This window comes from Stigmatopora nigra, chromosome 8, assembly GCF_051989575.1.
Source record: "Stigmatopora nigra isolate UIUO_SnigA chromosome 8, RoL_Snig_1.1, whole genome shotgun sequence".
Taxonomy (NCBI): Eukaryota; Metazoa; Chordata; class Actinopteri; order Syngnathiformes; family Syngnathidae; genus Stigmatopora; species Stigmatopora nigra.
In genome coordinates, this window is record NC_135515.1 from 13,786,910 (window position 1) to 13,802,674 (window position 15,765).

A 15,765-nucleotide genomic window follows, 5' to 3' on the forward strand; every position below is an offset into this window, starting at 1 on the left:
TACCAGAAGGTGCTGTGGCAGCCATATTGCTTCTAATGCCAAAATATCTCAATTCTTTCAATGGTTCATATCACTTCAATAGTCATTTTCCAACAAGAAACAAAACGTGAAAAATCAAAGTGGTGTTTTATTTTATTTTAAAATCAAGGCTACTCGCTTCTGGCCAGTCAGAGCACGTTTAACTAGGTTTAGACCGCAGCGCCCTGGGCTGCACTGGGACCTAGTTAAGATGGCTCTGCCCTAAGCGAGCAGTGACAGGCTTTTTATCGTTTTATGCAAGATTTATGTTTTTTTTTCTTGAATTTAATTCATAGACGTCAACATTTTGTTTAGCGTTTTATCTGTTTCAACTTTAATCTATTTTTGAAATAAATTACTGCATTGTCTTACGTCATGACGACGCGGTGCAATTGCGTCGTGATGTCATGGCGTCGTCAACTTGCAGTTTCGTGCAATTCGTATTTTTACGTGCATATAAACCGCACCCTTGACTCAGTCATCATTTTTATGTCTGTCAAATGCACCTTATGCTAGTAAGTACGGTAATGATAATACAAACATTCTGATCGTCTATCCCGCTTTCGCATTGCGCATTGTGACTTTCTGTTAAGCTTTGGAATGTATCATCAACAGCTGTCTTCTGTCTACATACAAGTCTTGTTTTCCTTAATTTTAATTCAGCTGAGATACGTCCACCCTGAAGCGTTTTATCTGTTTCATCTTTAGATGAGTGAAGCCAAGCCTAGCTATTTGTGTGCAATACAAAATGTACAAAGGCTTGTATGCAGGTTCCTGTATGACAAAAAAATTAATGAAGATGAAATCAAAAGCCTTTATTGTCATCATACACAGCTGCGTAAAACAAAATTGTTGTTGCTACTCCACAAAGTGCATTTTCCCAGTAAAAAAAAAACAAATAAGTAATATAAAAATATAAAAGATTAAATCCCGGCAAGGTAAATGCTAAAATATTGCACAATCTAAGAAACTGCACATTGTTATTGCACACCCCGAAGTTATCGCACAGAAGGGTTTGTGTGTCGGGCTAAAGCAAGTTGAACGGACAGGACGTCCATTGGACGTATGGTCGCCGGGTCCACTCACTGTCAAATTATTTTGAAACCAGCTCTCAAAATTATAATCATTAGAGAGAGCAGCCAATGTGTTAAATGAGTGCTCTTTTGATATTAGATATTAAATAATAGGCAGCAGCCGATGTGTTAAATGAGTGCTCTTATTGATAATTTTGATATAACTTACTCTCTCTGTCTCTCATGATTATAATTTTGAGAGCTGGTTTTAACAGTAAACATAATTTGACAGCGAGCAGACCCGGCGGCCAACCGGTCGATGTGCCGTCCGTTTTACCAAACGTCCGGTCGATCAAATGTCCGGAGACCAAACGTCCGGGGACCAAACGTTCGGGGACCAAACGTCCGGGGACCAAACGTCCGGGGAACAAACGTCCGGGGAACACACGTCTTTTGACGAAATGTCCGAGTACCGCATCCACCAGAGGGCAGCAGCTGGGACAGGTTTTGACCAGGGTGGTATGGGTCCCTGACAATGTTCCCGGCCCTGCTGAGGTAGCGAAGGCTGGCAATGTCATCCAGTGAGGGGAGAGAGAATCCGATGATCTTCTGGGCAGTGTTGATATCTCTGGATGGCTTCTCTGTATGCTGCCATGCTTCCAGCATACCACACTGTAATGCAGTATGCACAGATGACTCAAAGCGGTTCTAAAATATTCTGAAAGCATTGTTTGTGTGAAAATATATTCGTTCTGTGTTTTCCAGGTTCTTATTAATGACATGAACACCCAGTTTGTGGAACAGACTATTGCGATCATGAAGAACTTACTCGATAACCACACAGAGGGTAGTACTGAACACCTAGGGCAGGCTAGCATTGAGACCATGATGCTTAACCTTGTTAGGTGAGAAATATGAAGTGTACTCTCAGTCGTGATTTTGAATTAATGAATAATGAAAATGGAAAATAACAAGCAAAACGATTGTTTGGAGACTAGGTCAATTTGTTGGCTGTTTTTTATGTATTCATTTATTTTTTAGGTATGTTCGCATTCTTGGCAACATGGTACATGCTATCCAGATCAAAACCAAGTTGTGTCAACTCGTTGAGGTGATGATGGAGAGACGGGATGACCTGTCTTTCTGCCAGGAGATGAAGTTTAGGTAAATAGTTTTTTTTCCTCAAAGGTACATTCAAGATATTCAAGGATAGTTATCATTTGGTAGAATTCTGTTATCTTCAGAGCCCAAAATTGTATTTGGATAACCCTTTAAGATCCCGGCCTATTTTGTCAAATTTAGCATTTCTCTGATGTTTCTTTTACATTTCAAAGATGTGTTCATAATGGCCTGGCTTGATGTTCAAACTGTTGTTTTCTTCACTCTGACCAAATGTTTCAACATGTTAGGCCCATCAAGACAAAATAATCTTAAATTTTTTCGTCAAAATTTGTAATATAGATGCCTTATTGACTACCAAACATTGTCGAGGAATTGTTTTGAAGCTTCGTAATATTTAATAAGCTTGTAAAAAAAAATAGGCCAAATAATTTTTTTTATTTTATTATTCAACAAAAACAGCAGGTATAGTAATCGGATTTTTTGGCCTTCAGACATAATATAGTAAAAATATGTTAAATACAGTAGAACAGCAGTGCAAAATAGTGAAAATATATAATCTAACACAAACGTATGCTTGTGGCAAGGTTTAGGTTTATATTATGTACTTTAAGGGCTGCCTCAGTTGCAAGTGCAATTTTGGTTTTATGCCCATAGAAGAGAAGGTTTTAAAAAAGGCAACAGGAGCAAAACTGACTTTAATAGAATAACACGCCAAATAAGAATTTCACTTCAGAAGAATAACGAGTTTGTAAAAAGGTGTCTGACGACATCTTTCCTTCCTGTTGTGTTGTGAGTACATTTCCCATTGCGCACATTACCACTTGGATAAAGACTTTGCGAAACCTATTCCAGCTTTATTTGGATTTTGAATCGTCGTTAAGAATGCCTGCCAAGCGTCCCGCCAAATAATCATCATCGGAGCCACCGCCGCCTCCCCATTGCGGAGCGGGGACTTAGGTTGCAAGGTGAGCCATAGCGAGGCGAGTTGGCCGGCCAATGGCACGTGCCGGTGGCGAGCGAGATCTGCTCCGCAACCAGGCCCCAGATGGAACAGGCAGCGACATGTTACGTCGGGGAGGAGTTCCCTAACGTAACTGAAAAGAATGGTTATCTTCCAGAGCAAGTCTTTGGAAGATGTCTTACCTGACATTCTTATTCATAGATGAACTGAGAATGCCAGGCTTCACACGGAACGCATGTGTGGGGATGCTTCTGGCTGGCTTCATGGTAAAGCCAGCCTTAATCTACAAGTTCGACGATCCCCATGCTTTAAAAAAACGGGACAAAGCCAATCTGCCTGACTACTGGATGAGGAACAAAAAAGCCTGGATCGCGAAAGCCTTCACAAAGGACTGGTTTTTAAATTCTTACATCCCAACACGAAGCTGTAACTCCCTGGCCAATAGTGTGTGAGCAAGAAATGAAACCAGACAGTCAAGTGTTCAGGGTCATACAACATTTAGAATTTAGTGTGTAGCTTTGTGATGAAACGATTAACGATAATTATTGTGAAATAATTTTTATCAAGAATAATATTAAAAACTTTCAATACATTTCTGATAATTTTAAACTGCAATTACACCACCCGAAAACCTAAAAAATGGGGGTGCTGTTGCAAGATGAAAGCTAGTTCCAGACCAACGCTCAGGAGAAGAGGATGATGAGTAAATGTGTTTTTCTCATGTTAGCAATAATAGAGACTAATCGGCTTAGGAACAGGACAACCGATGCTCCTACAGTTTTATGGACTAATACTCTGTCTCTTTACTTGTTAGTGACTAGTATTTACCGTGGCCCGACATTTCGTCGACAGACACTTAGTCACCGGATGCTACGTCCCTGGACACCTGATAAATCAGAAATACAACTTTAGGAGCAGGTTAAGAAAGAGTAAGATCAATTTAATATGAAAGAGGTTTATCACCAAACTGCAAAGTGGATAGAGCTCCACCAGTGGAGTCCCGTTCAGCGTGAGGTTCTTGCAACTCTCTATCGAATAAACAGTGGGTTCGTCTTTATATAGAAAAACAGGGTATACTATGGTTTATATGACAACGACCAAACTCTGGGTGAAGTCTGATTAATCACTGGCAAGTCTCCATGACAATGACCAAACTTTGGGCAAGGTCTAATTAATCAGTGACAGGTCTCCCGTGACAACGACCAAACTTAAGGCAAAGTCTGAATAATCAGTGACAGGTCTCCATGACAACGAACAAACTCTGAGCAAGTTTCTTATGTCAATGATGTTTCCATACTTAATATAACTGATACAATATGAACAAACAATTGCCAGGCGACTAATTTTATCTTACAATCTTATCTTACAATTCCCTCCTGTTGTGAGTACAAAAACATTGGAACTCCGTTTGTCAGTGAGACTACTTTTGAACGAAATTATTCACAAATAACTCCGAACTGGAGTTTAGACCGACCAGAAGGGGGCGAAAAACCTTCACGCAGTTGAGGGAAAATGGCTCCCTTGACCTCCCGCTGGGGACGATCGCCTCATGGTCTGGTGTCTCAGAATAGGAAATACTTTAATCAGTGTTAGACAGTAGCCCAACATCAGGGTCAGATTGGGATATGGATTGTTGCATGTGTATATGAGTTAGCATTAGCTGGGTTTCAACAATCATGGTACGTTCAACTGTGGCATTAATGGTACATTTGATCAAAGCTGAGAGGCAGGGTAAACAACAGGTCAGGCTAACAAGCACGAGAGCAATAACAGTTATGAATGGTACTAGGGCTATCAAAAGAGTGTGTCCATGAGCCTGAGAGGAACCAGTCAAGACATCCTCGTTGTGGAGCTGGATACAGTGAACCCTCGCTACTTCGCGTTCCACTTATCGCTGCCTGCAGAGCTTCGCGGATTTTTTTCAGGTAAAAAAAAAAAATGAAAGATAAAAAAAAAAAATTAAAGATATTACATTTAAATTCTAAAATACATCGTCTTACAGGGTGTGGAAACAAAATATTCAATTAGAATTAGTAATTTCATCATTTTATAAATTTTAAAACACAAAAAATGCACATATGCGCAAAGCATCATGGGGGATCACGGCCGCGTCACGGCCGCGTCACTTCTGCATCACGGCGTTTCACTTCCGCATCACGGCGTTTCACTTCCGCATCACGGCGTTTCACTTCCGCATCACGGCGTTTCACTTCCGCATTACGGGCATAAACGCAAGCTGATTGGCCAGCTGAATGTACTCGACTCCCCATTGGCCCATTCACCACGGATGCCCTTTCTCAGTCCACGCCTATCTCGTGCTGTACAGTACGCTTGTCGCCAAGTTAAGCGTAAAAGTTTTGTGAAGCCCTTCGTGATGCCTCCCAAACACTCTCCATGCACTGGTTATTTGGATCCGTGATTGTAGGGCGAAGCAAATCAGCCTGGACGAAAACTTAATCCGAAGTAAGGCTAAATCTTTGTTTGATGCATGCGAGTGGTGACGTCACCTCTGCAGACGGAGCAGCAGCGAGGCGTTATGTTGAGGATGTGTTCCCGGGAATGATAGAAGAAAACGGCTATGCCCCGGAGAAAGTCTTTAATTTGGATGAAACTCTACTGGAAGAGGATGCCGTCCCGAACATTTCTTTTCAAGGACGAACTTCAGAAGACAGGTTTCAAAGCCCACAAGGATCGAGTGACTCTGCTATGATGTTTTTGAATTTCCGAGTTTTCTGAATAAATATTAATATAATAATATATAGATATATAAAAATATATATTATATATATATATATATATATATATATATATATATATATATATATATATATGTATGTATATATGTATATATATATATATATATATGTATATATGTATATATGTATATATGTATATATGTATATATGTATATATGTATATATGTATATATATATATATATATATATATATATATATATATATATATATATATATATATATATATATATATATATATATATATATATATATATATATATATATATATATATATATATATATATATATATATATATATATATATATATATATATATATATATATATATATGTATATATATATGTATATATATATATATATATATCTATATATGTATATATATGTATATATATATGAATATATATGTATATATATATGTATATATATATATATATATATATATATATATATATATATATATATATATATATATATATATATATATATATATATATATATATATATATATATATATATATATATATATATATATATATATATATATATATATATATATATATATATATATATATATAATATATATATCTATATATATAATAATATAATATATATATAATAATATAATATATATATATATATATATATATATATATATATATATATATATATATATATATATATATATATATATATATATATATATATATATATATATATATATATATATATATATATATATATATATATATATATATATATATATATATATATATATATATATATATATATATATATATATATAGATATATATAGATATAAATATAGATATATATATATATAGATATAGATATATAGATATAGATATATATACTATATTTGATTTGTTTGTATGCACCAACATAACACGTGCATTCTAATGTGGAATAAAACACCTGAATGAACAGCATATTAGCCTGGTGGTGGTTTTGGTCATCACGTTTTTTTTTTTTTTTAATGGCGCCCGGCTACTTCGCGGTTTCGCCCTTCTGCGGGGCTGTCCCGGTCCCCCATTAACCGCGATAAGCGAGGGTTCACTGTATTTGGTCATAGCATCCTGTATTTTCTTCATGGTTTTTAGGGCATCATGGACTGAGTAGGACGCGTTGGCAGGGATGAAGGTGCAGCATGAGTCTCCTACCATGGCACACACACCTCCCTGCTGGGTGGTTGTTCTGTCAAGAGCAAGGCAGTTCTGGATATTAATTTGGGTCATGGCGGTTATTTGGGCATCTCTACCTTTTTGTAGTCTGATTGATGCGTTGACATATGCCTGGAATCTGTAGTCGATGGTTTCCAGACGTAGGGTGTTCTTTGCTGTTCCTACCCAGGGGAACAGAGCTATCAGGATTTTGGCAGAAACTGACCAGTGTTTGTGTTCGAGGGGGACATCTAAGCCCCACACTGGATCATGGGGAGAAAATTGAGGCTCCGGCATTGACGTGGGTTGGCATCGACTGTGGGGATTGACTCTGTTGTAAGGATGTGTGTGTGGTCGGAGACAGTTGTTAGGACACAGAGGCCAGTTGAATTGGCGGGGATGATCATATACACTCGCCATCCGCAGAACCACCATAATTGGTCCAGTAATGTCGATGATTGGGAAGAGACTTGTCTGATCTCAGCGCTCCTGTTGACGTGAACTTCCTCTAAAGGGGTCTTGGGATCTGGTCCACTGAATTTGGAACAGGGTGGATAACTGTCCGTTCGATTGTTGCACCGGACATACGTTGCAGGATTGACCGTAGCTGCTAATGGCACCGCAACCATGGTATGTAGGCGGTCAAACTTTGCCGGACAGGATTCTTTCGGATTACCCAGGATACAGTTGTAGGTGTGGTTGGCGAGTTCTTTGTTCTGGAGGTTGGCCCATTGTTGTGGTTGGGATACGGCAGTGGGCATGAGGGAACAGACATAACAACTCTCATTGGTTGTGGCCCGGGCTGTGAGTGTACCAACTGTTCCTCATCGTCGGGTGGTGGTCGTTTTCTTCTTGGGTTTGGACATGGGCGAGGATTGAGTGTGTCTCCTCGGGCTTTGGTGTTCCTGCCGGACGGATTTTGAATAGGCGTGTCGCTGATTATCTTATGAAGGGGTTCACACCAAACACTTGGGGGACCGTGGCGGGACTAGTAGTGCAGATGGTGATAGCGAAGAGGGGGTCTTTTCCTGGTCGGTCTTGTCAGAGGTAAAGGTCGATGACTTCTATTTGTTGGATATTGGTTCGTGAGCTCCAACACTTTTTCATTAGCTTTGACGGTGGTGGCCAACTTGGTAAAGTTAGGGGTCCTGGTGGTAGCTTCTTTGGAAAGGGGCCATGTGATGGTTCCGTAGTCTTTGTGGAGGAGAACCTCGTCCCAGGTGTCTGGCCAGACTCCTCGGATCCTGGGGGCTTGTAAATACCAATAATAATAATTGGAATCGGTCCCATGTATCGCCTTTGAGTAAGCTGTAGGGTGATCAACGGGACTTGGACAATGATGGGTGTCTTGGGTAACGGGTCTGAAGGGCCCTTGATCGTTTCCGGAACCAGCTTGTGGGGCCCTCTCCTGTAGGTCCCCAATGTGGTGGAACACAGTGGTGATGTGGATGACTAACCACTTAATTATTGTACTTGTTTACAGTGAGATTGATGTATCCAGGTGTCTTCCTTCGACTTTGACGGCAGTGGGGGTGGCCAAAATCAGGGTGAAGTCCATCCCAAAGTGGAGAGGACCAGTACTTTCTTTTTATCACAAGGTCTCCTGGGGACAGGAACTCGTGTAGGATACAAAGAAGATGTCGGCAGATCATTTTCATTTATCACAGTTTTTTCTTGGAACATTTTGCATAACCACTGAGTGAGGGGATCTGTTTCTCCTTTTCTTCCACCACCAGATCTTTCTCCCACATTAGTAAGTGGAAGGGTCTGCCGTTCACTGCCTCAAATAGTGTGCACCCCTGGCTGTCCAAACGATTCTCATGTATGTTTCTACCAGGCTTAGGCATTCTGGTCATGGTTTTTCTTTCTCTTCCATGGTTTTTCTGAGTCTGAGTTTTACTCTTCCATTGGTTCTTTCTTGAGTCCAGCTTTTTGGGGGTGGTATGCGCAATTATATTGTAGGTTGATTCCAAGATGTTGTTAAACCACTTAGTAAGTGTGTCAACAAGCACAAGACAGTACTTATATGTGCCACTTTGGTTCAGTTCGATGAAATCCACGTTAAAAACCTTGAAGGGATATGTCCCTGTTTGCCTTGTTCCGCGCTTGGGTCGTTCATTTCCTTGAGAGTTGTTTCTACAGCAGGTGAGATAGTTTCTGCAAAATGTTTTAAAGTAGGTTTGGAGACTTCTGGGAACATGCACTGCTTGTTGTACTATACTGATCATCCCCCTGTTGAGACATGGCTCCTTCCATGGCTCAATTTGGCAATTACATCAAACAATGATCGTGGGACGCATGGCTTATCTTTTGGCCGTTCTTGTGTTGAGTGGCTCCTGTTTTCCATTGTAGTTTCTCTTTCTGTGCCGTGACTTTGCATGCTGGATTTCGGCCGGGATTGGGCTGTGCCTTTCCACCGTGGAGATTGCTGTCTGGATGTTTGCATAGTGTGCAGCTTCTTTGGCTGCTACATCTGCTTGATTGTTCCCCAATGAGACGGGGTCTTGTCCTGTTGTGTGTGCTTTACATTTGCAGATAGCCAGCTTCATTGGTAGTTGTAGCACTTTGAGGAGTTCTGTAAGAAGCTCTGCGTGTTTGACTGGGGATCCATTGGACGTTTTCATTCCTCGTTTGGCCCACTGTCCAGCAAATAAATGGACTGTTGAGAATGCATATTGGCTGTCTGTCCACATCGTCAGGTGTTGTCCTTGGAATAGTTTACATGCCTCTGTCAGAGCCACTATTTCTGCGGCTTGTGCAGTCCAGTTGCCGGGAGTCGTCCTGTCTTGAGGGTGTCTTTTTGAGTCCCTACGGCATATCCGGTGTGTGTTATTTCCATTCGGGGTTTTTGATGATGCATTGGGTTATCCATTAGGTCAGGCCTTGGTTTGTAATTCTCTTCGGTTCTTAGTTGACAAGTGTGTGGATCTCTTGGTTATCAACATGTCAACTGCGTGACTGACCCGTAAGGATAGTGGATGAAAGCGTATGAGTTCAGTGGAACTTTGGACGGCCATGGCTGCCGCACATAAGGCTTGCACGCATGGTGGTAAACCTTGTGCTACTGCGTCCAGTCATTTTGAATAGGAGGCGACAGGGTGTAGTTTAGTACCATGTTGGAGAAGAGCAGACGTCATGAATCCTGACTTGCAGGCAACGGTTTGCACAGAAGTCTTGATGTAGTCTGGCAGGCCTATGACGGATGAGTCTAGTATGGCTTGTTTAATGGTGTTGAAAGCTTCTTCAACAGCTGGAGTCCATTCTACAGGATCTGACAGGTTGAGGTCTTTGTCACTCATGAGGTCCAATGGTGGCTGGGTGATTTGTGTGAAGTGAAGGATCCATCCTCAACCGGAGTTGGCTAATCCGAGGAAAGCCATGACTTGCTTGTTGGTCTTGGGTCTGGGGCCATCTCTGACGGCCTTCTTCCTGTTGTGTGTTAGCCTTCGACCTTTTTGTGACAAGAGATGTCCCAGAAATGTGACTTCAACCCGGCTAAACTCATTGACTCAGCGTAAATCTTGGACCATCCTCCATCCTCCCCCTGGTTTCTTTACGGGGAATATTGGCGTGTTGCATTCTGCACAAACACTTTCAATGAGAATGCCTGCATCAAGCATTTCCTTGATGACTGGGCGAAGGGCTTCTTTTTGATCTGGCTTGAGCAGGTACTACCCGAGGGCGGTAAGAGGTTATGGCTTCGATGGTGATAGGTTTTGCTGTGTTCATCCGTCCGACATCAGTTTTGGACTTGGACCATAGATTAGCTGGTACAGCGGGGAAATCTGTCACAGGCTGGTCTAGTCATGCATACTTGTGCGTGGAGGGGATGGTTTCGATGACCCAATCCAAGCTCCTTCTGGTCACTTGTCCAAATTTGGGGATCTCACACCACTGATCCCCTTCATCGCTGTTTTGCCATACGGATTCTTTTGTTTGCAGCAGAAAGTTGGTGAAGGGTCCAAAATCCTTCCATTCCATGGTGAACAACTTGTGTGCGATGAGGTCCTACCAAGAGTTGTCCTCTGGGTTGCTTGTCCAAAGATCAGGAGTCCGCGGCATAGACTGACAGGTCCATAACTGGGAAGGGGAGGGGTTCCTTGTTACCTAGGTTAATTTCTTCTTCCCCCTCGTTTCCCTCGTCCTCCCATCCCCTCGTGGATGGTTCGAGGGAGTCCTCTTGGACGGACGGACTTCTGGCGTCTCTGTTACATACCGTCGTATTGGGGTTCCCTGTCGTCTCGTCTCCGGTCCTGAGTAATGGAGTCTGAACCGTCTCTATAGATGAGACTCGAGACAGTCTGGGGCCCAGTGTCCTTTCTGGTGACAGTTGTAGTATCATCTTTCAATTTGGTCATAGGTTTGTTGGTCAATGTTGCGGGGTCCTGGGGCATTTCTCGGGGGTCTCTATCCTCTGGCGGCAAACATGGTCGCGACTCGAAGCGCCTCGGTTATCATTTGTGTGCTGGCTGTCACCTGGGCCCTTTCCTTCTTGGAGCGAATGTTCTCTCCGTGGCTTGCCCATTGGAGTAGGACAGCGGATGAAGCAGTCTTGTAGGTGACAGTGTTTTCTGATGAATCCGGAAATGGGAATTTGGAGTCCTTCGATGAACCATTGTTTCAACTGGACCTCGAATGGGCCATTTTCATCGCCGTCATCCATCATGCGGCTGTTGGACTTGACACAGCTTTCTAATCTGGCACAGTCATCATTTGTAGTCTCGCCCTCTTTCTGCGTACATGTCCTTATTCTTTGGTAGTCTCTGGAACATTTCCACTCCTCTTCCAGTCATTTTTCTATTTCTCCGGTTAGGGCTTGGGAGTCGTAGGCTAATATGTTTCCCCTGCACCACGTCCTGTGAATTTCTCTCTTACTCTGCCCAATCTTTCTCCACTTCAGCTCCATTCAGGTGATAGGATGCTACTAACTCATGGAAGTTTCTGGCCCATTGTTCCGCATTTTCTTCCACATCTCCGAGTCACTAGCATGCTTCCAGGCATTCGACTTCGGTCCAGGGTCGGTAGACCAATAGGGTGGGTTGTCGTTGTTTTCCCCCGCACCTTGGATTCACCACAGCCATCATTGGGTAGGTTTTGACATTTCTTTTTTCTGTCACCATCGTTTGTATTGGGGAATGTGGAACTCTTCTGTTCCAATATTTTCCAGAGTTTTGAGGTCGGTAGGAGTTGCCGGATCTGGAGTTGCCTGGTGACAAAATGGTGTCGTCAGCGCGAGGGGCGGAAGTATCATATTCGGGGGGCCGTACCAATCCTACGAGGGAGGGGTAGATGGAACCAGTGGGTGGCGCTGCTGGAGGAGTAGAGTTTGGGAATCTTTCAGCAGCTTGGGCGTTTTCTGGTTGTCAGTCTCCGGTAAACGTTGGTTTCCTCTTCCGGGCTGATTTTCATGGTGGGTGGTGATTAGACCTTGTTTTCGCTGGTTCTTTTTTTTTTTTTGATGTCGTGTAGACGTTTCACACACTGTTCTTTCCATATTTTCAACACCAACAACTGTTTCTCAACTTCCTCACTTTTCTTTCCCTTTCTCACTCTTTAACAATTCCCTTTCTAGGCTCATAAACCTTCAATATCCTTCAAATTGGGACTGAAACCACGTTTCTTCACCCATCTCGGCAGATACAGACAACTCCCCATACAATGCTTTTGCATATACAGGGTGACCCAAAAAGATGCGTCCCAATGGAACCGTTTTCGAAACTGATGGACACGCATCTTTTTGGGTCACCGTGTATTTCACATCAGGTCACTCTCCGATTTTCATTTTGCAGTCCGGCAATAACCCCCCCGGCCCCTTTTGTTGCTTTCTGACCCTTTTTAATCACTTACCTAATAGTTTAAACAACAATTATATTCTAAATTACCCAAAATTGATCTCAATACTTTGTGATTCACCCAATATCTCTGAATATACCAAGACCACAGGTCCCTGACTTTGCCTTAGCAGATCCCCTTACTCTATTAACGCACCAAGACTATAAGTCCCTAACTTATTCGACGCTTCGTTCCCGGACGCTTCATTCCCGGGGCGCTTCGGCCCCGGATGCTTCGGCCCCGTACGCTTTGATCCCGGACGCTTCATCGCTGGCCATCTCGTCGACGATTGTTTTTAAAATAAAAGACAATAAATAATATTTTATTAAAAAGAAGACAAAGGAAATTCACAGATTGGAGTTTTCTTTATTAAAGAAAATAAAACGGCAAAAACGCGCTCGACAACACAAACACTAACATTTAGGCGTGTGCAAGTACTAAATGTGCTCATCTCCAAACACACTACGCATGAAACTGTGCCTACGTTGACTGCTCTACGTCTGGAAAGACCCTAAATGAATCAACGTGAAATTCACAGAATGGCAAAAACTCGCCCGACAACACAAACACATTAACATTTGAGCGTCTACAAGTACTAAATGTGCTCGTTTCTAAACACACTATGCACGAAACCGTTCCCATGTTGAGCGCTCCACGTTTGAAAAGACCCCAAAAAGAATGAACGTGACATAACTCCGATGTCAAACTTTTCTTTACTTTATTTATAAACTTTTATTTCCTTTAAATCGACGTGGGCTAGGGGATATGGGTTAAAGGTAGTGGTTAGAATTAGGGTTAGGGGATAGTGCTTAAAGTTAGTGGTTAGAATTAGGGTTAGGGAATAGTGGTTAAAGTTAGTAGTTAGAATTAGGGTTAGGGGATAGTGGTTAAAGTTAGTAGTTAGAATTAGGGTTAGGGGATAGTGGTTAAAGTTGGTGGTTAAGGTTAGGCGAACTGCCCGGCCACGAAGCGTCCAAGTACTGTATTTACAGGATTTTACTGTCGCAGTCCTCCGGAACCAATCTTATCCATTTGGGTTTCCCTCACAAATGGACCTTCACATGAATTATTCACCTTCATTCGGAAACTCCTCGTAAATGCATTCATTCATGTGACTTACTAGAGATGTCTTCAACTCTTTTAGGATGAGTGTTCAACCGTCGGGAACCCAGGCGCTCAGCTGAACTCCAGCTTACCCAGTCTTACCCAGATGTCGACTAAGTGCCTGGATTCCCAGGCTTGAAAACCCAATATAATAGGTTCACCAATAGGCATTCCAAGTGCACAAACAAATAGAGAAAATACATTGGATCTCAGTATCGTGAGACAGGCGTGCTAACCACTCGCAACGCTGTCCCGCCCTACCATAGAGCACTTCTGATTTTTTTTTTTTTTTCGGAGGTTAAATTTAGAGCTGAGATCATTTTCACGTATGGACATAAAATAAAGTCCTCATGTGAAACCAAATTAACATCCTAGAGGAAATAGATAGGTGAAGAGCGCCTGAGTGGTTGGGTTCAAGAAGGTGAAATTGATTTTATATTGGAAACAAATGTCGGTTGAAGTTAAACAAACTTGTCATTTATTAATTTTCATGTACTTTTCAATTCCAAGCTGGTTACCAATCCATCCATTTTCATCACTGCTTATCCTCAGTGTTTAATATATTGCATAATCAATAATCTTACAGTTACAATCACTAAATTACATTTTTACTTTATAATATTCCCTTCCTTTTAAGAAACAAGATGGTTGAATACCTAACTGACTGGGTGATGGGAACTTCCAATCAAGCAGCTGATGATGACATCAAGTGTTTGACAAGGTTTATATCTATTCTGAGTATAGTGCGTTAAATTCACTGCATTGTTGGCTACATTTCATTATTCCCGGTCTGTGTCTGTGTGATGTACAGAGACCTTGACCAGGCTAGCATGGAGGCAGTCGTGTCTTTGCTTGCTGGGCTTCCTCTGCAACCTGAGGAGGGAGATGGAGTGGAGCTGATGGAAGCTAAATCACAACTCTTTCTCAAGTTAGTTATCAAGTTCCTCAAAGGTCCTGTTAAGTCAACTTAAAATAAATAAGATGTTGGATTGTACAGCATCTTTAAGTTTTACACATTTTTCATTAGTTTGTCTTTAAACAAGAGTAATGTCTATGATGGAGGCGGAAGTAACAACACTGAAACATTTCAGGTAACAAAACGACCTAAAAACACCAATGTTTAATATAAGCAAATCAGTTAAAACAGATAATAATGAGACAAAACAAACTCATACAACTAATAACGTCACAGATATGAAGGCAGACAGTCATTTATTCATTTTGAATTATTGTTTGTATCTTGCGATAACCTGGAGGGCGAGTGTTTAACGTGTCACTCTCACAGTTCTGGGGTTGAGGGTTCGATCCCAGGCTGGTCTTTACGGTATGAAGTTTGCATGTTATGCCCAGGCATGTGTGGGTTTTCTCCGGGTAGTCCGGTTTCCTCCCACATCCCAAAAACATAGTGTAGTCTGATCTAACAATCTAAGTTTTCCCTAGGTATAAGTGTGAGCGTGAATGGTTATCCATCTCCTTGCGCCCGTAGTTAACTGGGATAGGCTCCAGCACCCCACCCGACCCTTGTGAGGATAAGCATTTCAGAAAATGAATGAATGATTTCTTGTCTGTTTTAGTTGCTGGTTATTGTATGTGTAGTGTTGATTATGTAATCTTTTTTGCTGGTGGTGACTTCATTTTGTTATTCAACCCGTTTGTTTTTTTTTCCCCCAGGTACTTCACCCTTTTTATGAATCTGCTAAATGACTGTAGTGAGGTAGAGGACGAGGGGCAGGCAGTAGGCGGTTGTAAGAGGGGGATGTCACGACGTTTAGCGTCTCTGC

At 41.6% G+C, this 15,765-nt stretch overlaps 1 protein-coding gene across 1 annotated transcript in view; it reads left to right on the forward strand.

Moving 5' to 3' along the window:
• Positions 1-15,765, forward strand: part of nf1a (neurofibromin 1a) — a 153,229-nt gene that overhangs the window by 66,721 nt on the left and 70,743 nt on the right. The window contains exons 20-24 of the mRNA XM_077721945.1: positions 1,797-1,936; positions 2,073-2,195; positions 14,622-14,705; positions 14,796-14,912; positions 15,656-15,765. The exon at positions 15,656-15,765 is cut by the window's right edge and continues 72 nt beyond it. Coding sequence (XP_077578071.1) covers positions 1,797-1,936; positions 2,073-2,195; positions 14,622-14,705; positions 14,796-14,912; positions 15,656-15,765 — 574 coding nt within the window. The remainder of the gene's footprint in view (positions 1-1,796; positions 1,937-2,072; positions 2,196-14,621; positions 14,706-14,795; positions 14,913-15,655) is intronic.